This window comes from Pleurodeles waltl, chromosome 5 (assembly GCF_031143425.1).
Source record: "Pleurodeles waltl isolate 20211129_DDA chromosome 5, aPleWal1.hap1.20221129, whole genome shotgun sequence".
Lineage (NCBI taxonomy): Eukaryota > Metazoa > Chordata > Amphibia > Caudata > Salamandridae > Pleurodeles > Pleurodeles waltl.
This window is the reverse complement of record NC_090444.1, coordinates 262,228,386-262,253,387: the sequence shown is the minus strand read 5'-3', so window position 1 is coordinate 262,253,387 and position 25,002 is coordinate 262,228,386. Positions and strand designations below refer to the sequence as shown.

General features: G+C 45.3%; 1 protein-coding gene across 2 annotated transcripts in view; it reads right to left on the bottom strand.

The window, feature by feature from the left end:
• The window catches only part of PLEKHH2 (pleckstrin homology, MyTH4 and FERM domain containing H2), an 812,518-nt gene that overhangs the window by 516,303 nt on the left and 271,213 nt on the right, over window positions 1-25,002 (bottom strand). The window contains exon 7 of one of the 2 annotated variants that reach the window (XM_069233993.1): window positions 2,388-2,576. The exons of the other annotated variant lie outside the window; for it this stretch is intronic. Coding sequence (XP_069090094.1) covers window positions 2,388-2,576 — 189 coding nt within the window. The remainder of the gene's footprint in view (window positions 1-2,387; window positions 2,577-25,002) is intronic. 2 annotated transcript variants of the gene reach the window in all.

The window sequence follows — 25,002 nt, the reverse complement described above, 5'->3', positions numbered from 1 at the left end:
GGCTAATGGGTTGCTTGTTGATGGCCTTCTCTATCAATTTGGCTGGCTAGGGGAGCAGGGATATGGAGCAGAAGTTGCTCAGTTGGCTGGGGCCGGCTCACTGTTTCTTGAGGAAGGCTTGAACCGTTGCACGCTTCCAGTCTTCTGGGAAGGTAGTGGAGATTATGGAGGTGTTGATGATGTTGGTGAGGCAGTGCTGATACAGGATGCTCTGAGAGGTTTTAGTCACGGTGAGAGCATGGGTCTAATTGGGCCTCTGAGTGGATGTCCTCATGATAGTTGTTGTTTCTTCTCCAGTGAGTGTTTTCCATTTGGTCAGGTGGACATCTTGCTTGGTGATGGGCCAGTAGGCAATGAGTTCACTAGGGCCTGGTTGGTGAGTGAAGTTGCTGTAGATCGTCATTATTTTTATTTGAAATAAGTTGGATAGGTCATTGCAGAGTTCTTGGGAGGGGATGATGCTGTTGATGGAGGTTGTAGGAATGGCGAAATCCTGGATGATCGAGAAGATTCCCTTGCTGCTGGAGCTCTTTTTGATACTTCAGCTAGCACTCTTTTCTTTGTGTCTCTCAATTGCTGGTGGTACCATATGAGTGCCACTTTGTAGGTGGCTTTGTCAGTAGTTTTGTGGTTGGCTCTCCATTTGTTTTCTAGTTGCATTTCTAGTGTTGTTTGGAGCCCCATATGTCCTCTGTGTACCAGCTGACCTGCTTGTTGGTCCTTCTTTACTTGTTTGGTTTAATGGGTGTGAAGGAGTCTGCAGAGTTCTTGATCTTGTTGTTGAAGCGAATGATGTCCTTGTTGAGGTAGTCTGTGGGATTGCCCTGATCTGTGCTGAGGGCTATCAACCACTTAGCTTCTCAGATTTTGCCTGAGCTGCAGGTGGGTTAAATGTCACAGGTGGGTGCACTGGTTTGTGGTATGTTGGCATGGAAGTGTAATATGGAGTGGGGGAACATATTAATGAGGATAGTTGTGTGTATTTGAAAGATTGCTTTTCACAGGTGTTGACTGTTCCCTCAGATGAGAAGGAGAGGTACCTAGAGGGGGCAGGACTTCCACACCCATTGGGGAAGAACTGCTTACTTTTAAAGGCCCCTTTTAGCGTTGAGGCATTGTATGATTTTAAAAAAGACCAGGTTTGGATGGCATCCCAGCTGAGTTTAATCAGAAAATGCATTCACCCTAATAGGAAAACTGCTGGAAGTGTTTACTGAGGCACGTGAACAAGGTCAGCTACCTCTCACATTTTGTGTGGGCTGGAAAATCCTTACCATATTTGCAGGACGGCAAACCTGTGGCATACAGTTGTGGTTAAGATTCTGAGAAGACGTCCATTAGCCATGGAGATCCTAGGCCTTTCATAAAAATAGAACAGGAAATGTCCTTCCATGCCTGGCTGGACGGTGGATGCTTGGTGGGCAGAAGTTTGTTCCTCAAAGGCAGATTTATTTCATTTACACAGGCACAGGGGTATTTTTGGATGGGCACATGACAATTTTCACAGTATCTAAAATGGTGCATGACATTTGGAGAACATTCCCAAAAGTCTAGACTGACAGACGTGAAAAGCTTGAGACCGCTGGGAGCAGGACTGACAGGAAAACCTTACAGAAAGTGAATGGAGGACGGCATGTGAGCAAGTCAAGACAATAATGCGCAGTTTAAATTAATCCAATTTCATTAGTTGCATAAAAGATACCTAACACCTTGTGAGTTGGCCCCAATTTATTCGGGTAGGTCGTCCTGCTGTGGCAGATGTGGTTGCTCCACACAGATTCTTTCCATCTTACATATGTGTGCCCAAGTGTTGCGTGCTCCCTGAATGAGGTGGTGCAAATTCTAAACGCTATGACAGGCATGCCTTTGTTTAAGTCTATAAAGGCATGTTTGTTAGGCATATGACTGAAACGAGAACACTGCAAAATGAGATTGTGAATGTGGGCATTGGGATCTGTCCTGGCGAAAAGGCGCATCGCTATTCATTGGGTGCTTTCGGGGGTCTCGGGTGGGAGATATGGAATGGGGATCTTTCAGAATGGCCACTGGCAGTCAAACAACATAAGAGGGTCTCTTGAAAAGACAACAAGGTTACAAAGGACCTGGGTGAATGTTCAGACATGTAAACAAGAATAACTTCAAGGAGGTCTACTATTAGGAGGTCTACTACAAGGAAAAGTGGATAGATACAATGCTTAGCCTGGTTTAGGAAGAGAGATTAGTGTACCCCGAGAGGAGGGAGTTGGAACGTTGCTGTGTTGAAAAATGTCTCTGGTCTGTGATCATAGTTTGAATAATGTCTATGATGTAAGCTTCTTGTGTAGCACAGCAAAATTCTAATTCTGCTACTAAAACTTTAATAACAAAATGTATTTTTTTTAAAGTACCTAATGGGCTGTGTCGTTCACAAAAATCTAATTCTTTAGCGGATGTCTTACTGCTTCCTTCCGTTCGAATAACTTGCTGCTGAGGGCTTTTTGCTCTGTTTAGGAAGCAGCCAAATGTTAAACTGCTGAGTCGTTGGCCTTCTCCTGGTTTTTGTGTTACAGAGACAGAGTTCTTTTTCTCCTGAATTTCTGAAAATTAATTTTAATAAAATATTGTTATGACAAAATTCATCTTTAAAAAGTCCGCATTTTTTGTTATGTTATTCTACTTCAGTCTGTAAAGAGTGCAATCACCATAGCTTCATGGTGCTAGTTTCCTAACACAATAGCTAATCATGTATGCAACGATAGGGAGAAAAGCCACAAAGAGATACTACTAAGTGAAAAAACAAATTCTAAGAGGTTTTCTAGATTAAACAACACAGCATTCTGAGTAGAGACATTTGTGGTTCCAGCATCCAGGGGCTTCCACAGAAAAGGCTCTGCCCACCCCCTTAACAATCCTTGTCTTAAAACACATAGCAAATCCTGCAACGCTGAGTGAAGAGTTTGTCCATGGACATATCATTTAAAATAGGTTGGAACATCATCAGCAATGTGGCCATCGGGAAATATTGCGGATAGCTCTACAGAAGCCAAGGTTGTTACCTAAATTATGAAAAACAAAAATGAAATGTTTTCCCATATTTTAGTAGAGTGCCATCCTAATAACTTGGACTGTCCATCACTATGACTCTAATTTCCGGCTCGAAGTTTTGTTTTCTGACTGGACTTAGGTCCTAAATACGACTAGCCCAGGGGAAGGAACCATATTTGTTGTGCCCTAAAAAATCTACCAAAATCCCGCAGGAATCAGATTTTTTTGGGTACATCAAAAAGCACCAAATGCAAGTTTTGGCAAAAAATAAGGCACAACATGCAGATGTACTAAACTTTTAAGCGGTCATAAACCCTCCTATTCACTCAATCAGAGGGTTTGGAAAAGCTGGAAGGTTAATTTGTTTTAAATATTGTATTTATTGGGGTTTTTACAACATATAGAGAAATACAATAAAAGTTTGTAGCATTCGCATGGAAAAACCTGGGAGCAAATAAGATAAACAATAATATCGTTTGCTGTATAACATGTGGCTGAGTAAGTCAACAAGCATTGGCAATGCAATGGGTCTGGCGTTTTATCCAGTTACAGCTATTGGAATTCTAAATTCCTAACTGGACTTTTCTTGCCACAAAATTAAAAATGAAAAGTAAAACAGTTGACAGAAGCAATCACAGCCGCCATGAGCATGAGTGCGAAGGAGTGACACAAAAGGAAAGTTTGCTTGCAGTGAAACGTATCGGCAAACCTGCAATTATCCATGTAACAGGGCGGTAACAAAAATCAAGGCGGTAACAAAACTGCCCCAAGGAGGGACAAACTTAAAGCATTTACCAATGATATCAAAGGATTTTTGAAAGGCAAGCCCATGAACGAATGATAGTGATGGGCGTGCGGTGGGACAGCACGGGACACTGTGCCACCTTCTTCGGGCAACAGGGACAACTCCTGTAGCCAACTTGGCACCTTTGCGCATGCTAGGCCACCCCTCAAAGTCAGATTCCCCCAGATATGGCCACTGCAGTAACTCGCACAACAGGGTAACTGATGAAGACAGTTCCAGCCCAGAGTCACCGGTGCACCCCTTCCTCTCCTGTTATCTGGCGCAGATGCCCCCTGCTGCTCCTGCAGACTCACTCTGAAGCACTGCTCCCCAGCAAGCTCCCAAACAGGTGACGAGCCACGCCACCAACTGAGTTTTAAAGTCTTCCTTCAATCATGCTACGATCAGAGGGCCTCGAAAGGAGGTTCCAGGCCGCCTCCTGTTGCTCTATCCCGGCCTTTGAGGCCTGGGTCACCCCTCCCACTGCCAGCATTATCTGTGGGAGGGGCAGGCTTGGCTGAGGCGCTTAATAATAATGTAGCATTTACACATCAGAGCGCGCAAATTGTCAGATGGCAGGTGTGAACGGCTCGCCCAGCCAAGGTATTTCCTTTATTTGCCTGTCTACGTTCATTGCAAATGCGGGACTACAATTACCAGCATACAGTGCGAACAAACAGGTCTCACACCTTCTGTGGTAGAAGTCTTCCCCCTGGGAGAGTGAGAAACCAGCATTAGAATATCGTCATAAAAGTTCAGGGAATTGAAGTCATCTAACTGAATTGTAAATGAAGATAAGATTGAGGGCAACAAAATATGGCAGGACCAACTTAATAGATGGCAATTTATACTTCGATTATAGCACAGGTCCACCACCCCTAAATGTATATGTGTATGATAGCAGAGGTTTGAGATGCCACTATTTAATGGATATATGATGTTATTTCTCTTATTAAAGCTGTGAATCTGTATCCCACAATTTATCTATTTATTGGTGCAACTGATATCGGTTTATGACCCTGTGCTGTTTGAAAACAATCAAAATATTTAAAAATAAATAAATAAAAAATGTTCAGGGAATGTGAGACATCCCTGGAAACATGTGGACTCAGCTCCAAACAGGTGATATCCACGTCCCTGAGAGAGTGCGAGACCCTAGCCAAGCAAAACCAAGACCTATCATTGGGAAAGTGGGAAGCCAGCAAAAGAATAGAGGGCGAGTGAGCCCCCTCACCTGCAGAGAATGGGCACAGCCTAAACATGTGACACTCCCATCCCAGAAGGAGTGCGAAACACTACCTAAGTAAAACTGAGACCTTAGCACTTATAGAGAGAGAAGCATGCACTAGAACAGAACTGGCCACCTAAAGAGATTGAGACGCCACACCTGGAGAGTGTGGTTGCAGCCCTGAGACAGTGAGCCACTCCACTTTTGAGAGCACCGGAAAAGTGAATACCAGCTCATCCAAGGTCAGACCCCTCCATCGAAACGCCGTGGGACCAACCCTGAGAGTGAGAGACTTTAGCCATGGATGGGCCAGACCAGAGTAATGCGTCAGTGAGCCCTTCTCTCTGGAAAAGTGAGCCCCGTTATTAAGAGAAGTGTCCTAGTCGAGGGAGTGCGAGCCCTCGGCCTAGCTGTTAAGTGCAGCGGGTATAGTGACGCTGGGTCCCTCAGCCCACCACACCCCAATTACAGCTGCTGTTTCCACCACACCAGGCAGTGGGTTCCAGTGTCCTTGTTTGCGTTACAGCCCCTGAAACTCTTGCCGCCTCACTCGGTGACGTAATTTCACTACAAGAATGTGTGAGGTGAGTGAGTTATATATAACCTGCCACCACACAGTCTGGAGAGGGAGACCTCAGGCCTGGAAGTGGTCCTTTAGCCCCAATGGAATGGAAAAGAGCCAGTACCACTTTTAAAGACATTTCAAATGATACAAACTCCTGTTTTAATATTATATGGCGCCTAAGACCCAGTTGGCACCCCCTCCATATCCATACCCCCGTTTGCTCGCAGTAAAGCTCATGTTGCAAGCTCGTCGATCTGCGACAGCGTGCAGGAATGCCCGTACAATGCACGGAGACCTGCATTTATAGCTCCGAGGTGCTATAAAGCAGTAGGATCTGGGGGTACACTGAAGCATTAGATACAAGGTAAGTTTATTTATTATAGACGAAAACAGGACAGCGCAACACCGCAACCACCTCGGTCCCACTCCCAACCGTCCTCCTTTCCATTCTACTCTGTCGAGTCTCGTGCCCATAGAATTCCAGAACGCACAGGGGACTCGATAGAGCAACCCAACACATCCTTTCCCTTAACAATTCTAAGTAAATTGCAATAAAATGTACATCAACATTAGAACATTAAACTTATACAACTTCTAAGCAAAAAGTACAAAATCACGATATTTGCTGGGAAGCATCTTGTTCCTATTCTTGGAGTAGCGCGTTGCCGACCTGAAGTAGAAAATATTTGCACTGAAGGTTTATGATCCATCCTGACCGTAAAATGTACACCCCACACATAAGATTTGAAGTGCACAATTCTCCACCAACACGCGAGAGCTTCTCTTTCGATAGTCGAATAAGTAGCTTCAGCCCCTCTCAGGCTTCGTGAGGCAAAAGCTATCACTTCATCTTTACCATTCCTCTGCTGCAGCAAAACAGCCCCCAAACCAAGTTGGCTGGCATCATTCATAATTACAATTTCGTCCTTAGTATTGAATGCCTTCAACGGAATGGCCAGGGCAACTTCCTTTTTAATAGCTGAAAACTCCTGCTCACATTCGTGGCACCAATCAAATTTTAAAAATCTTTTAAAAGAGACCTGATATTATATGTTTTACTAGCACAATTAGGAATGAATCTGGCATAAAACTCAATTAGACCCATAAAAGATCTAACTTGATCCTTATTACATGGTGATTGGAAATCCTCAACAGCTTTAATCAAACTCTCCTTTGGTTCCACCCCTCGTTCTGATATTTTATAACCTAAATAATCAATGCATGATGTACTTAACTTACATTTGTTCGCAATGAGAACGATCCATTTCTCACTCAACATAGACAACACTTGTTTCATTCTTTCGTCATGCTGCTTCTGATCCTTTCCAAAGATCAAAATATCATCTTGGAAGGCAATAACACCTTCCATATCCCTGAATAAACTGCCCAGCACCCTTTGGAACACAGCCAAGCCAAACGGCATGTGTAACAAAAGCTGTTAAGTGCCTAGAATCGTGATGCATATTAATTTGATGATAAGCTGAGGTCATGTCCAACAAACTGAACTTACTAGCATTGCCAAGTGTAGACAACATTTCAACAATGTTAGGCAAGGGATGGCGATTCACCCAAATTTGTGCATTGAGATCACACAAATCCACACACATGCGGATCAAACCATTAGCTTTACGAGCAATCACTATGGGACCCACCCAATCAGACGCTTCAATTTTCTCAATTATGTGTTGTTCACACAATCTGTCAAGTTCCTTTTTCAATTCCGCTCTCAGCGCTAGAAGTACCTTATGTACTCTATGAACCTTAGGAACAGCATTATCTTTATCTTTCAATTTAATCCTGTGCGCAAAACCTTTGAACATACCAATTCCTTCCTTGAAAACATCAGGAAAAGCATCAACCCACGTAGATCCTACCGACAACACATGGTTATAATTTTTGCTTAAAATGACCTGTTCAGGGTTATTAGGATCTAATAAAATTCCTAAATTCCTTTGGTCTTCCCAACCCAACAGGATTGTATCATCCTTAGCCACATACACTATACCTTTAGCAAAATTGCCCTGAAAACCCAACTCAACCTCGTACTCACCCAAAACCTCCACAGGTTTCCCTCCATACCCCACAGGTCTGATGTGAGACTTTCTAAGCTCAATATGATCAAAACACTCCTTCCATTTCCTCTCACTCAAAAGAGTATAGGGTGAACCTGAATCAGCTACGACAACAATTTCACATCCATTGATTAACAATTTGCAGGAAGGCCTCTTAAATTTATTAAGAAATATACCCTCATTACTACCATCGCTTACTTTAGAAATACTGGCGACAGTAAGAATTTCGTCCTCCTCGCTAGTAGATGGCTCTATACCACCCATATTGTCATTATGTAGTTTAAGAACTTTGTCCTGTGAACGAGATCCCGTCCTATTAGCGGCTTTACACACCCTATCAAAATGCCCAATTTTAGAACACTTGGAACACTTCTTTCCTACTGCCGGACAACTACTTTCATTACCTAAATGAAAAGAACTACCACATCTAAAACATTCTTGCTTCTTAGAATTCTCCTTCCTAACAGATGTTTCAGGCCTGACATTGATATGAGTTTTGTTAAACCTCTGTTTAATTAAAGATACACTCTGATGTGAGTCCTTATCACTAGGTGTGTTAATTTACTCCACGAACATAGTAGTACTCTCAATTCTGGTAGCAATTTCCACCGCCTTCTCTAACGTTAGGTTTGGAGTAGACAAGAGAGTCTCTTGTACCTTCTTATTATTAGTCTTCTCAACCAATTGATCCCTTAGCATTTCATCCTCACACGCCTTATAATCACATGAAACAGCTAACATTCTCCAAGCTCCCACAAAGCTCTCAACAGGTTCACCAGAAACCTGTACTCTCTTGTAAAATTTGTGCCTCTCCATAATTACATTTTTACCTGCTTTAAATCTAACATCAAGTGACTTAATGGCAGAAGCATAGTCGTCAGTTCCTCTATCCCCTTCTCCCTCAACCAATGGAACACAAACTTAGGGAATGTGTTTTAAAATGTATGACCTTCTGGTCCTAAACAATGACGTAGAACAGCAAACCTTTTTTATGAGTAAAGGAGTCACCATCAAGAGAGTTTAGGTAGGCTTCAAAACCTTCCTTCCACGAATCCCAATCAGCTTCTGACAAAACCGGATCAGGAGAAAAAACAGGAGGAGGAACGATGGAGTGTGGCATAGTAAAGTTATACTAGAGAACGTACAGAACAAGGTATGTGTACTACCGTTTGAAAATATAAATTAATAAGAGTTATTAATGTTGAACATATGGTGTGCGTATCACCGTAAAGCACTGTAATTGAAACAAAGTGATATGCTTGCTAAACAAGGTGTGCGTATCACCATTGAAACTGCCTTCCCTGAAGCTGTGAAGACCAAAACAAATCTCCCAGGTCTCCCAGCACCTCGAATGTCGAGGTGGAGGCGTCACTGTTGCCGAGGAGAAGACCATAACAAATCTCCCAGGTCTCCCAGCACCCCGAATGCTGCGGTGGAGGTGTCTCCATTGTCTAGGAGACAAGTCTCTTCCTGAAATGTCCTGATGACGCGGTGCACGTGTGCGCAAGGCAGCGCGTGTGAGCGAGGCAGCTTCTGCACCTTGTGTCTCCAACAACGTCTGTGCAAGGTGTGCACGTTTCCAACCTATCGCATGCCACCAGCACTTGCCCTCGCCAGTTTACTCACTCCTGCTTCAAAATCCACCGAGTTGACACACACCTCCCGGTCGCAGAAGAGTCACCACGGCCAGCAGAAAGAAAGAAGAGTTGCACCCTGCACAGGAGATGTCCGTTAAATCCACTGCCTGCCGGAAGGCAGCTATGAAGCTGTAACGGCTGGCAGAATGCATATTTGGAAATACATGCTGTCCTGCCGGTCCCTCATCACCAATGAAGCGTTAGATACAAGGTAAGTTTATTTATTAGAGACGAAGACAGGACAGCGCAACACCACAACCACTTCGGTCCCCATCCCAAATGTTCTCCTTTCCGTTCTACTCTGTCGAGTCTCATGCACATAGAATTCCAGAACGCACACGAGACTCGAAAGAGCAACCCAACATACACAAGTCACTGCTGCTAGACTGCGAGGAGGGCTCCAGCTGAGATACTGATTAGCATTAACGGAGCACGCTGGGATATGTAGTTTTAGCAGGAAGTGGGGCTTGTAGCGTTACATAGAGCAGTGGGGTGGGCCTTGGAAGGATGACAGTGTCTGTGTCAGAAGTAGGCGGGGAGTGGCACCGGCAGCCTGGGGGCTCTAGTGCTGTGAAAGCCAGTGTCTCCACAGCGATTTTTTAAGACATAGGTCATTGGAAGGATCCATTTCATCTCGAGTCAAAGAATCTGGGCCAGTGAGAAAAGTGATAAGTGAGCAGAAGCTAAACATGCATTTGCAATGCAATAGGTGTTGCGTTTACTCGAGTTAGAGCTATTAGCGTTGTAAAATAGATGCTGCATGGCAATGCATATGTGCAGCGGCAGCCACAGCAAATCTCAAGGGGAAGCGGGCAGGGGTGTGGATGGGGACGGGGAAATAAAAAAAAAATGTTTTAAAAAACAATCAGGATCGCGCTGTGTAAAACCCAGCGAGATCGCGCTGTGTAGGAAATAAAAAGAAAAAGTAGTCCAGAAACCATGCTGAAAACATGGAGCCTCGTAGGTTTTCAGTAGTTGGCCGGTGCGCATGAGGAGGGCTAAACACCGGCAAAGGCATGGACGTATGCATGCCTTTTACAAATAAAATCAAGTGAATTTTAAAAGGCAAGCCCATGAACCAGTGAAAGTGACAGGCATGACATGGGCGTGGTTAAAAACCCACAGAGAGATTACAACAGAGGCCAGAGCGCTTGCATGTTCAACCCTAAAAAGGGGAACATAGAGAGGGTTGGGGGCTAAGGGGTGGGGATGGAGGCATGTACTCCTAAAGGGCTAATAAATGACACAGAGGGGGCGACTGGAGACAACCCAGTGTCACAAGGTGGTCTGTCTAAGATAACAATGTAGTTGTTGAACGCCTAGCGTGGAGGGAACAAAAGTTGTGAACAATAATGAGGTGGTGAGGTATGCTGATTGCTCATTTGCGGAGGACCTGGGTTATGAAGGAGTGTGAGTAAGGGAGGCTCAGCCAGTGAGTATCGGTGCTGGAGAATCTAGGGGAGAGTCATTTGGTGTGGTGAAATGGACAAACACCAATATTAAGGTGCCCATTCCAGAGAGATGGGACGTCTGTGGATGTGACAGGCTTCCTCACAGGGAAGAGCTGTGCCCTCTGTGGTCCCCAATTTTCTGACTGAGCCCTCCTATGTCTTCAGTGATGGGGCTTGTGGGTACTTCCATTGTAGTGTGAGTGTTCTTTTTGCTAACAGAAGGGCTAGACTGGCAAAACAGATACGAACGACATGTTGTTCCCTGCATTTTAAAATGCCAAGGGCACAGGCTTCCCAGTAATTTAAATCTGTAAGTTAGGTGACCTCCTGCTCGATGGTGTATATGCCTTGCCAGTAATCATGAAGGGTGGGTCATGACCATAACATATAACGTACAACTGCGGTGCTTGACTGACATCTACGGGAGGCTACATTCACTGGTGGAAAATGTTGGTTAAGTTGCATGGGTGTAAGGTATGCCCAGTACAAAATGTGAAACTGTATGTTCTTCAGTCTCGCATTCCATGAAACCTTGTGTTGGAAGGTCAATGCTTGTGTCCATTTCTTATCATGGAATACTCTCCAAATATTGTCTTCCTATTTGGTGCGTAGGGAGGACAAGGGAATGCCAGTGTGGGCTTAGAGAGATTTGTGTAGCCATGTTATAAGTCGCCGTCCCTCACCCATGGTAAGTATGGTTTGGAGTACTGAATGTACTGGGGGTTCTGCATCCCGAGTTCGCCACAACTGGAGACAAGTATTGTGTAACTGACACCAAATGAGGAATTGCTCCGCAGGGAGGCTGAATTCTTCTTGGGGTTGTTCAACTGAAAGAAGATGGCCCCCCAAGAATAATTCTACGATCATAGTAATAGAGCAGTCAGTTCAGCTTCGAAAGGTGGAGGAAGAATAAGTGCCAGGGAATTTTGAAGTCCTACCAACGAGAATCCTGGAGCATACTAAAGTACCTGATGTGTAAGTGCATGGGTCCTATTAATGCATTTGGAGGTGACACAAACTTGGAGCAAACGAGGGGGATCAGGTGTCTTGAGGGAGGAAGAGATTCCTAATTGTGGTGTGAATGAGGGGTGGGAAATGGTAGCAGCATTCGCCCATATTCCGGTGGGCGGCTCATCTGCCCACCCACTGAAGTTGGGCTGCAAGGAAATATATCTCGAAATAAGGGGCACTCAGTTCTCCCTCTCTTGTGAGAAATTCTAATTTTCACAAAGCCACTTGGCGGCGGCCATTTTCTCAGATAAATTCAGTAAGAAAGAAACCAAGATCTCAAAAGAAGTTGCGCAGTGGGATAACTGTGATGTTAGCAAATTAATACATGAGGCAGGGCAAGATGGCCATCTTCGATACTGCTATTATTCCTGTGGTGGCCAGGGGTAAATTGGTCCAGAATAACATTAACAATTTAAATTATGTCAAATGGGGGCATAAACTGCTGTCAAAGATGTCTTCTAGAGTATGATTTAGACAGATACCTAAATATTGTACTGCTAAGTTCTGCCAAGTAAGAGAAACACGGTGTATTTTAACGTATATAGGGGGCAGGTTATTGTGCAATGGGTAATTAGAGGATTTACACCAATTAACCTTTCAAAACTGATACAGAGATACAGAAGAATATCATCCGCATAGAGGGATACAACGTTGTTGTGCATCCATTTTTAGCTCGTTGCGTGGGCACAGTATTTGGCTTAGCTTAGGCTTGCAGCCTGTGCCCTTTTATCCAGAAAATATGCTCTGCTTTCATTTATTCATTTTATTCATTTTAGTACAGCTTGTTTTAGTGGTGATGTTTTATTTTCATAATCAGTTGCTATTCTGTGAAAGCTTCACTATCAGTGTTATGCGTGACATATTTTGTTCTTCTGGCCCGGGTTGACAAGAACAGAATGCAAAGGACACAGGATATCAATTTTATTGCCGCCACAAGACTGCATGAATAGTCTAACACTTAAGTACATACCAGCGTCAGACTTATTGTGAAAGAACAAAGCATTTTCCTTTTATAAACACCTTATAGGACAAAGGGCGTTAGATGGAGTTCCAGCCAAGATATTCCATTTACACTGCATGTCAGTTTGCAGCCAACCTCAGCCTTTGTGTCTCAATGCAACCTGATCTGGAGACTGGAGGCCCAACCTTGTATCAAGGTAACACTGCATGGACAGATTGGGCTTACACCGCCATGCTCTCCCTGTAGGCTAGAGAATAGGCTTTAGGTAGGAATCATATATTCATGTTTATTGCAGTATATTAATGTTGTTCATCTTTACATCTCTAATCTTCACAATCCTGATTTTTTTATTCCTCATTATCATAATCATTGCAGCTAATACATTTTATCGCAGATTGCAGTCTTTTCAGTACATGTAAATTATCACGAATCTCCTTTCTTGCCCGCGTGTGTGTAAGAGCCTTGGATTTGGACAGAAAAGGGTAAGGCCTGTTCACCACAACTTCCCTGAGGGGTCTTCAGAGTTCCATGTGCTAGGCTGCTGCAACTCACCTTTACCGTTTGGGTTTGGGTGAGGTGCTGCTAGCAAGCTGGGAGGGTTGGGCCTACAGCTGGAAACTGGTGTGGAGTGACTCAGTCACCTACAAGCTCCTCCCCGAATACAGAAGTTTCGTTGCAATACGAGAATCCTTACAACAATGTGTGTCATGTCCCTGAGAGGGATACCACAGTGAGTCCCATATCGGTGGAATTAACTAGCCAGTGGTTCCATAGCTATTGTGAATAGAAGAAGGAAGAGCGGACACCCTTGAAGTGTGATACTTTCCACTGGAAAGGCTTCCGAAATTAGGTGGCCTATTCTGACTCTGGAGGTTGGATTTTTGTATAAGTGTTTACGGTAGCCTAATAGATGGCCCCTACGTCCATACGTGCAAGTACGGAGAAGAGGTAAGTCCTGTCTATGGTGTCAAACACCTTGTCCACATCCAACATCAGGTAAGCTGCATACGGATCAAAGCCAAATATTACTGAACTGTTCCCACATATGTAACTGTCCACTGAAGCTGACCATGAAAAAGCTCAAATGATGAAGACTTCGCTGCCTGCTGAACCCACAAAGGAGAGGTATAACAGAATTTGCATTTGTCTTTCTTGCAGGTTTACATGTTTTTCTCTTCTAGAAACCCAACTGCTATTTTTGCTAGCACCATAGATAGATGTTTTCTAAATTCGTTTTTGTCTTCTTTTTCTTTTTGCATGAAGTCCAACATGGTTAATCTAATTAGGGTAATAGTTAGAATGTCACATTCTGAATTTGGCTGTGTAAAATAACTGATTGTGAATAATACATCTGAGTTAAATCAATGTATTCAAGCTCAACTGTGCATCTGATATTGATGTTATTCTGTATGGTGATTCTTGAGTGCCTAATAATTCATATTCTGTCAAAGTGGAGATTCTTTAGAAGGTTTGCTCAACCTGTGTTATTCATGTATCTTTTTAATTTGGTTTTGCATTTGATTTACATGATCTTAGTATTGTTAATATAAAGGGCAATAAATGTTTGAACTTTACTAAACTGGTGTGGTGATTCATGGCCAAATAGGTCATGGTGCATATAAATTACTGACTAATGTTGATTAATGATGGTATTGTTTGGGTTTGTTTATTGTTGATTTCGTTTTGTTCAGAGCCAAACACTCAGACCTATCTGAGTCCAAAGGTTCATTCGACCTTCTGAAGGTAAATGGTTGGTTACCTTCACGTGTCCCCTTATAAAACAAATTGTGAAAACAAGTATAAGGTAGGAGGCGCCCACATAAGCGGGCCCCTCCCGCTACTGAGCGCTCGTAATTAGTTCTTATCCTGGCAGCAGCCGTAGTTCCTGACTTCAAAATCACAGTAGGGGACTTTGTACTCATTGCACTCCCTGAACCTGATATTTAATGCAGCAAAATGTTCCATCAGTGAATCCGAGTAATACTGAAATCTGCACATCGACTGGAAAACTTTAAATGAGGTTTAAAACTTTAAACACACTTTGACGTTAGACTCTAAAATGGTACTGCGTATTTGGTTTGTGCCATTGTTTGAGTTGTTTTACTTATATGCATATTCAGAACGCAGTGGTTAGAGTCTATATTTTGAAAGGCTTTGAACGTCGGACATTAAACCTAACATAAGCATGTGGACAAAATAAAATTAAGTCTGGTGTGAGTCAAATACAAGGCAGGTGAGTCAAGCAGTCACCATACGTTATCTATGTAAATCTCTAAGATTTCCTGTGAGTTATAACACATTGTGAGACACATCTTTAAATACCATAGAGGTAAGGCAAGTTTAACTTGGGTACATTCATAACAGTTAAGTTATTTTTGATCTTGTAACTCAACATAAAACATCATTCATCGATATTCCAGTTCTCCCTTCCCACAGTTCCCTCCCCAAAACACTTCCCCTCATCTGGCCACCCCCGATCCTCTGGTATAAGTCACATTCACAGAGTCGGCGTTGCCAGAAGGTGGGCGCAATAGAAGGTACTCCTCCTGAGGAACTCAGCTCTGACACCTGCTGGAGAAGCTTCTTGGCCTCCAAAAAAGTACTCCGCCGGTGTCAGACAGCAAGGGTGAAGTCTGGGAAGATCATGATGTGTTTATCTTCCAGCAGGAGAGGGCCATGGAGGTAAGCGCGTGTAAGATGGCATCCCCGTTGTGGAGGTGAAGAAGCTTGGTTATATAGGTTGTGGTGAGGTCCATGGAGGCTCCAGTGAGGAGAAGGTGGTGAGGTTGGAGGCGGGGACGAAAGAGCGAAACCAGGTGTGGAGGAACTGCAGGGGGTCTTTCCCTCCTATTCCCTCCGGAAGGCTGAGAATTCGGACATGGCCCTCCTTATCGGCCCTCTGCATAGCCAGCCCGTTCCTCTGACATGTGGACTCTCTCCTGCAGATTGCCTGTTGATTGTCCAAGGTTTGGGGTTGAATTGCCGCTACAGTCTTCTCCCCATCAGCATCCTGGTCTGCAAGTTTGTGATGTTCATCTCTGAGAAAGCTTAACTCTGTGACTAAAGATTCCAAAGTTCTTTACATTGATTTGAGTGAGCTTTTAATTGCTGCAACAACTTGGTCAAGCTTGTCTGTGTAGGGGAGCTGCAGGCAGATCCAGTTGAGGGGTATCAGGTATCAAGGAAGAGGGGACTGCCTGCACCAGTTTTGAGGTTGGTACACTGGTTTTTGGGCAACCTATTGAGGTGAAGAAGGCGGAAGGACACCAGGGAGCAATAGGCCTGCAGTATTCCTGATCAAGCTTGCATGTGTATGAGGCCGTTAGGTGAGGAGGACCCTTGAGAAGCAGGAAGGGCAGGGAGGAAAGTTTTTTCCAAGGCAGGGCAATGCGCAACAATCAAATCCCAGAGACAACTCTCTTTTTTTCAGGCAGGGCAAGGTGCAGCAGTCAGAGCCCAGAGGTGAGGTAAGTTTGTGAAAGGGTCATAGAGTGGCTTTTCTGGGAGTGATGTGGTTTTGCAGATCGACGTGGGACGTCGTGTTCTGAAAATGACTGCCTCTCTCTTCCCCTGCGCAGGCACGAAGGGCTTGGACTGTGCTTCCCCCAACCAAGACAGGGAACGTACTCTGTCACCAGTCTGTGACCTGTTCCAAAACGAGCACCAAGGATACAACCCAATAGCTCAGCAGCAACGGAGCGAAGAATGCAAGTGGTCACTCAAACCAGCTCCGTACCCCACCCCAAGGAGAAGGCCTAACACAGGGGTCTCAGGACAGCAATGCAAACCAGATATAGCCAGTCTAGACTACACCATCCGCGTGCAACACGTGTAGTGGAAAAGGCCAAGCAGACAATAACTTTCTATAGTGGCAGAGCGAGATGGGTTGGGCCCCAGGCATTATATCAGCATGGGTCTGGGGGATGCCGTGCAATAACACTGGTCGAGTAGGAGTACAGGTAGGTTGGTGGTCTTACAATCATAATGAATGGGCTGTGCCCCCCCATTAGCACACTGACCTGAGTCCTGGCATAGGGGCAAGCATGTGGGCCTCCAGGGAGCTGGTGGCCAAAGTACTGAAGGAGCTCTACTGTGTTGGCTCTGCCAGGTCAGAAAGCAGGCGGGGGCACTGCAAGCAAGGATATGCCACTGCAGGTAATATGGGCCCAGATGCAGCGTCGCTGCAGGTCTTGGTGTTCAGTCTCTACTGTTGCCCCAATGGCTCTTGCCAGGGTCATAATCCAGCATTCTGCTAGGGAAAGTCCAGGTGCAGTCCAAGGAGTCTGGTAGTAGGGCTAGTCCAGATGGTTCCCGGTCACGGGGAAAGACCCTCAGGCTGGCACCAGGCAGGGCCGCGCCACTCTGCTGCTGCAGAAACCAGTCATGGGCAGGGTAGGAGGTCCAGAGCCATCCAGTGCGGCTTCAAGCAGAAGCGACCCATAGCAGGTCCAACGGGTCCTCTGCCTGAGTTCCAAAATGCCTCCTCATTCCCGATTTAGCATGCTGCCATTTTGGCCTCTAGACCGATGTTGATGCAGGTGAGTGCAGCGGCTCTTACAGCTACAGTCTGGGTGCGGTGCGGGTGGTTGATTGAGAAGGGTTATATCTCTCTTTTTTTTTTTAATACATTTTATTGAAATTTCAGTACAGAAACAAGTACCTTAACAACTAACACCTGCGTTCAAGTGACTGAGACATACTGATCTGTCTGATATACCAGTTTTTCTACCCTCGTGCACCAATCCATTCACTTTCCAGGCCCACAGTGATCTCGCCTTGCCCCCAGTGTCTGATCACGTAACATGCAACGATCAGAGCGATATTACAAAACAAGAGTGTGCAGTTGTCCAGTGTTTGTTTCCCACCAGATGTCCAAGGTCACCAATTGTGGCATAAGACCCAGCGTAAGATCCATGACTTCTTATATCCTGCCACCCACCTCCCTCCAAAACTCCTGGATCTTGTGTGAGCCCCAGAGCATGTGTACCAATGTTTCAATCAGTTGGCAGTCTCTTTGACATAGATCGTTGTCAGACCTACCCATATTTTATAACTGGGTCCTTGTGATGTATGCTCTTTGGAGTAGTTTTAGCTGGATGAATTGGAATCCCACCCATACAGCCACCTCCTGAGGGCAATGTTCCTTCTAATTATTTTTCTCTGTGAGAGGCAAAACATTTTTGTGTGCACCATTTTCTAAGCTGCGGGCAGCATCAAGTTTCAGGTGACCCACAATAAGAGTCATTATTTGTTTTTTGAAACAGGATATCCATTGACGATTAAAAAGGCTATGAGCAACATCCAATACATTCTCTGTAAATGCAGTCAAAAATAAGAAGCACCTGAATGGATTCGCCCTCATGATCAGTGTCATTCAGCATGTATCTTCTATTTTGCCTATTTTTTAATGTTCAGCTCTGGCATCTCCTCAATCTCAGTAAACGTTCTAAACATTAGGCAGTGATCCTTAATTCCAGCTTGCAAATGTAGCAGATAATGTAGCCCACATTACTTTGTGCCTAGCTCACATGTTTGATAGTGAGAGGAGCATAATCCAACTCATTTTCCTTCGCCTGGCCTCGAGACCTCAATTGACTTCTTTAACATACAAAGGGACCTTCAAAGGTACCCTAGGAACTCGGACTTCTTGCTCCCCTCTGCACCACGAATCAATGCAGTAGATAACTTTATCAAAATGCACCTCTCACCCCTCCAGAAAATCCTCCCACTACTCCATCTTGTACTGAGTGGAGCTCAAGAAAGCCCCAGCCTTGGCATTCCTCCACTACTATCAGGACAACTGGAATTTCATGATTCAGTTGCATTTGTTACATAATTATGGTTACAACACTCTAGCAACCTGATATCGTTAATAGACTGTGTTAAAGGGATAGAATGTTATGTTTAGAATAATATCTGGGATTATCAATTCTTGGATAAATGGAGATGGGGACACGAGCTACTTACTGTCTGCTACTTAAAAAGAATCAAATATAAGGATCTGAAATTTTAGCCAAATGGTTTAGTCTTTCTGCATACATGTCACACACTGTTGCCACATAAATCACCTTCTGCTTTATAATTTTTAGATGTGAGGACAAAAACATTAGTTTCTAGCTCATACAAATCAAAGGTAGCTAAAACGGCTTGATCGCAGCATCCTTATCTACACAAGTACGTTATAAATGAATAGGCTGCAGAGTTTACATAAATCAGGCTGTCTGACTATGCATGAAAGGTGAAGTTCAAAGTCACCTGTACAATTGCTACTGGGACATGGGCCTACAATACCCCTGCAGATTTGCCTCCCATTGCATTCCAAGCAGGAACTGACTCTTGGCATCTGCACAGCTAATCCACACACAAGCCTTTAGATGACTAAAAAAACTGTCAGCTACTTAGGTATGCAGAGGCCAAAACTCTGGAAAGCCTAGAACTTACATCTGAGAAATAAATCAAACCACATACTGTTCAGGAATCATCTATAATTACTTTTGTGCAAGAATTCGCTCCAGTAGAAAGGATGTCCTCGCAAGGGGATGAGGTCAAAATACGGTAGACTTGTTGACATTTGTGCGCGCTTACACATGCAAGTGCAGCAGAGGCTAGAATAGGGCGTGATAGAAGAGAAGCTAGATACGCACATTCAGCTGAACTGGCGCATTGTAGTAATGCAATCTGGTCCAGAGTAGCTGCAGATTTAAAGGTAGGCACAGAAAGATATTTCTCTACATACATTTCTAATATGCCAGGTTTCCATTAAATCATTACACTAACAGTCATTTCAGACTTTTATTATCAGTATCAATCTTTTTTTCTTAAAAGAAAAAATGCATTTCGTGCAAGAGTGCTACTTTTTATTGATCTTATTACAGTCTAATATTACCAGACAAAACTCTTTAACCACCAGCTAAGTGATTTAGAAGCTTTGCAGTAGGTCTTTATTACAGACTACTGCCCTGTGAGGCTGTAAGCTCGAGGAGGAACAAATCAATACTGAGAGGATGCTGTACTCTTTCCTGTCACTAGAGGTCACATATGCAGCTCCCGTGTCAGCATTTCATTCAGTGCAGGAGTAAAGCCCCCACATTGACTTCATAGTGCCAAATCCGGTTAAAACCAGGGAAATATGGTATAGTGTATAGCAAGACAGCACTATTACCGACAAGAATATGCTTTGAGTTATTTCTGTATTATAGCTCTCAGTTGGAGCAGAGCTGCTCTGCTTAGTGAGCTCGCGCCTCTGTCCTTCATAGGAAGCTAAAACGTTGAGTGCATTTACATCTGGTCAGTGCATATGTATGTGAACAGCAAGGCCAATGCCTTTTAACAACGACAAAAGAAGCGGCAGACCAGCCACCTAATAGCTGCGCGTTTAAAAATGGTAACGATTTTACTATGAAATCATTTTAAATGCAGAGACTATCTGTGAAGACACGTGCACCAGTAAGAAATGAAAACCTTTGTGCCTCAGCCCCTGGAATACTACTGTAAACTTGCAAAGGGCTAGCAAGGATGCCATATGCCTTGGTACAGACAAGAAAAAGCCACCCCCACTCCAGGGTGGGGATTGAAATACAACAATCGGGGTGCAGTGGATCTCTGGGCCCTCGTGTCCAGTGGCTCTACACCTGCTGCATCATTGATAGCTACACCCCAGGAGCTGCAAGCACATAGACATCTGCACCCCACCGTTTTTACATTTTTGCCTCAACAAATCTGTTTAACTTGCAATCCGGTCTATCGGGGCATGAAGGGAAACTCTTTTCACTGGCGTGTGTTTTGTCTGTGAAGCTTAAAATAGTAGGTGTGTCAGTTGCATACTTTTGACTTTTGTATGCCTGTGCCCTCGGTACAATTTACTGCGCTGCATTAGGTGGGAAGCCGGGCTGGTGCGCAAGCGCTCAGGCTAGAGGGAACACAGCCTGTGGGCAGCAGCACGCGCCACCCGAGTTACAGTCCTCCAGTCTGCCGAGGTCTCATTCCCACTTGCCTCTTAGGCTATCTAGCGGGGGGAGCTGTTATGTAGGAAGGAGCGTGGAATATATTTAGGACGCAGCGTGGTGGGTCAAGGGGCATCCCAGCACCCTGCACTCCAAGGGTAACTCGCCCAGCACCGCATGTAACAGTTCTGCATGCCTCAGCAGTATGTATCGTAGTTACTGGTAGCAAATATACTGACTCCCCATCAGTTCATACTGCTCTTTTCCGGTAACTGTATAATTTAGTCATCCTACCACACATCACCCACTTTGGAGATGCCCAGTAAGTCCCTTTTTTATGACCCTTCATCTCCCCCAGACCTCTCAGGGTGTCTTACTCCTGAATGGGGGTCTCCAACGTTCGTTTTCCCTTCCAGCCCGCAACTCGAGTTGCCCGGTGCCATGTAATAATTACTACTACCATTGGTGCAGGCAGTGGTGTCAGCTCCTTGCTCCCATAGAGGCATCTGATGTAGCTCTCTTGGTCCATCGCTCACCTGTCTGCCAGTGGGGAAGGTTCTTGTTATATGGTGAAGGCCCAATTATTTATCACTTGCAGTTGTGTTGCCGACTAATAAAGATGTAAGTCAGGGAAGGCAGAGATTCTGAGTCAAAGTGATCATGGCCATCCCTGGTGCCCCTCCCTTCCACAGTAAGCCCCCTCGTCACTTTGTTGATTAAGCGGAAAAACCCTTCTGGGACTAAAAAAGGCATACTCTGCAATGCATAAAGACATTTTGGGAGACAGATCATTTTATAGAGGGCCTCTCTACCCAGTAGGGATACCAGGAGACTTCTCCAAATGTCCTGCAATCTCTTCAGTAGGCCTCAAAGATTCTGGCTGGATTTTCCCTCAGGAATATGTTGTGGTCCTTCGTTAGGAAGGTCCCTAGATACCTGAAGCCCAAGGACATGTCATCCCTCGGTCATGTCTGGAAAGCAGGAATGCCACTGATTTGTGTCAATTTATACAAGGACCTGAATATCTCCAGGATCTCCAGCACTCTCGGAATGGAGCTGTATGGCTCCGACAAGTAGAGAAGGATGTCATCTGCATATAGCGACACAACATGCTCCCACTCTGTGTCTCCCCGTCCACCCGTTAGCAGTACAACCTTTCGTATCCATGTAGCAATGGCTTCAATTGCCATTGCCAAAAGTAGAGGAGACAGTGGGGAAAGCTTACCAGGTACCTGCCGGAATTCGCCCCAAAATACTCCACTCACATTGACCCTGGCAACCCGATCAGTGTACAGCAATTTCACTCATGACTGAAACCTCTCTGGAGCAATATTGGCATCAGATAGGGCCACCGTAGGGAATCAAATGCCTTTTTGGTGTCCAGCTACAGAAACATTGTTGGTTCCTCCATCTGCTCACTACACACTAAGGGGGTCATTACGACCCTGGCGGTCAGGGCCGGGGACCGCGGATGCACCACCAACAGGCTGGCGGTGCATCCAGGCCAATTCTGACCGCGGCGGTAAAGCCGCGGTCAGAAAAGGGAAACCAGCGGTTTCCCACCGGTTTTCCCCTGGCCTGAGGAATCCTCCATGGTGGCGCTGCAGGCAGCGCCGCCATGGGGATTCCGACCCCCTTACCGCCAGCCTGGTTCTGGCGGTTTTGACAGCCAGAACCTGGTTGGCGGTAACGGGTGTCGTGGGGCCCCTGGGGGCCCCTGCAGTGCCCATGCCAATGGCATGGGCACTGCAGGGGCCCCCTAACAGGGCCCCACCAAGATTTTCAGTGTCTGCATAGCAGACACTGAAAATCGCGACGTGTGCAACTGCACCCGTCGCACCCTTTCCACTCCGCCGGCTCCATTCGGAGCCGGCATCCTCGTGGAAGGGGGTTTCCCACTGGGCTGGCGGGCGGCCTTCTGGCGGTCGCCCGCCAGCCCAGCGGGAAACTCAGAATTACCGCAGCGGTCTTTTGACCGCGCAGCGGTATTCTGACGGCGGTACTTTGGCGGGCGGCCTCCGCCGCCCGCCAAAGTCAGAATGAGGCCCTAAGCATCCAGCCAACCTGAGGAGGTTATGCCTTGTTGGCCTAGATGGCATGAAGCCCGATTGATCCGCTGCCAAGAGAGTATTTACTACTTGCAGCAAGCAATTGGCAAGTACTTTTGTTAAGACCTTAGTTTTCATGTTTAACAATGAGATTGGCCTATATGAGGTGCAGTTATCTGCGGGCTTCACTTTCTTGTGGATCATTGCTATTGCCACCCTCTTTAGGTCCAGTAGGAACCGACCATCCCACTATTCCCTGTAAAACAGCACACGGAGAGGGCTCACCACTCACGACTTGATGCGCTTAAAAAATTCAGGTAGCAGGCCATTCAGGCCTGGAGATGTACCCCCTTTTATCTGTGTCAATGCCTCTACTATTTCCTTTTTGCATGATCTCCTCTTGCACAGCCTGGCTCGACTCTATTCCGTGTCAAGGGTCTGGAATGTCGATGATGAATCACTCTAAATCTGTTGCAAATGCCACATCTATAGCTGTCAGGGTTTCCGCAGTCTCACTCATCTCAGTGTGCATACCCTGAATCCATTGTTGCCCCCCTTCTCTTTTTAGCTACCCATGACAGGAGCTTCCCTTTCTTGTTGTCCACCTCGTATAGTATGCCTTCTTTTGCTCTGAAGAGTGCTGGAGAATGCTTCTCAGTCTGTCTTGTGGGCTAGATTCAGGGAGAAGGTGTCTACTTATTTCCCTTCCCATTGGATCAATTCTGATTCCAACTCCATGCACTCTCTATCACGTTCTCTCCTCTTCCTGATCATGTGCAATCATCTGTCCAGATACGACCACCTAATATGTCTCAAGACACCTACCTCTGAGCCCACAGTGCATGTGTTCTCCTTCAGATAAAGCTCTGTAGTGTCTATGAGCAATTTGTGGTATTCCAATCAATCAACGTCCCCGTAGATCTGTCAGTATTTGTATGGTTACTGGCAAGTGATCAGATATACCTCCTGGCAGAAACGGGTGTCACTGAATCTTCCCAGCTGGCGGTGTGGCTCCAGAAAATAATCTAACTTGGACTGCAAGCACATATTGTTGGAGGCATGGGAATACTGTACTGTCGCTGGATGTTTCTCTTGTCACAGGTCTACCATCCCCTTAGAGCCAAGGCAGAAGGGTAAGTGCTTGTCTACCCTGAGTCTGTCCCACAAGACTATCACTCTATCTAAGTCCCCCTGTACTGTTGACATCTTCTCCAGTAAGAAATAGGCCTCTGGTGTCTCCGCTATACACTCTTTACTCCCCCCAGTTTTTCCAGTCACTTGGCCTGCAATGCTGGGGGGAAGTACCATTACTCAAGTAACAAGGTCTCTCCGTTCTTACACCCACTCATAGCCGCCTGACACCCCTCCTTGTTAACCCATGAATGAGTAACCTGCGGTGGGAGGGACTGGCTGACCAAAACTCCTCCCCCTTCATGTGCACCAGTAGCTTGTACATCCCTGATGTAGGCCCCTGCAGTTCTAGCTCCCAAAATGGGATTCCTGCAGCAGGATAATATTGGGGTCCTGTCTAGCCAAATATTTCCACATTAACCCCCCTTCAATTTGCTTACTAAATCATTAACATTCCAGGAGAGTACCTTGAGGGTCATCCCGGCCTGCACAATGTGGTTTGTGTTCTGCCATGTTAGATGTTTCTTATTAGCATGTCTATGCCTATGGTGTCAATCGCTATGCCTCCAAGCGCCCCCTCTCCTCCCGGTTACATCTCTCTTAAACTTAATTAGAACACTATTTGGGCAGCATAGACCAGGGAAAAAGACATGAAATAAATTCTGGCTTGAGTATACTCTAAATGTTGTTTCTATGTATTCTAACCTATTGCTTTTCTTGTGCAACAGCAAAAGGGTTGTAGATGAAAACGTTATGTGCAAAAAGAAAAAAAGAAAATAAGCAAAGGGGAGGAATAAGGGATGGTTTGGAAATATCTGCTACTTTGAAACAATTTGGGTAGAATATATCGCAGAAGGGATGAGGTACTGGGTATCAAAGTGGGAAATGTACAGGCAGTTCCAGAGAGGCTCGGTATTAAACGTCAAGGAATGGGCTCGCAGAATAGGGTCTGTATCACTGATGCCAGATGGGGGCTAAAGAGCGCCACACAGGAGCAGGCTTTTTGTTCGATCTAATGGCAACTATTTTGTGCCTGTGATTCATAGGTAATTGATTCCACTAGAGCTGTGATTCCCAACCTGTGGTCTGCAGACCCCCATGTGTCCGCAACACATTCCCAGGGGGTCCACAGGTCTCAAGATCCTTC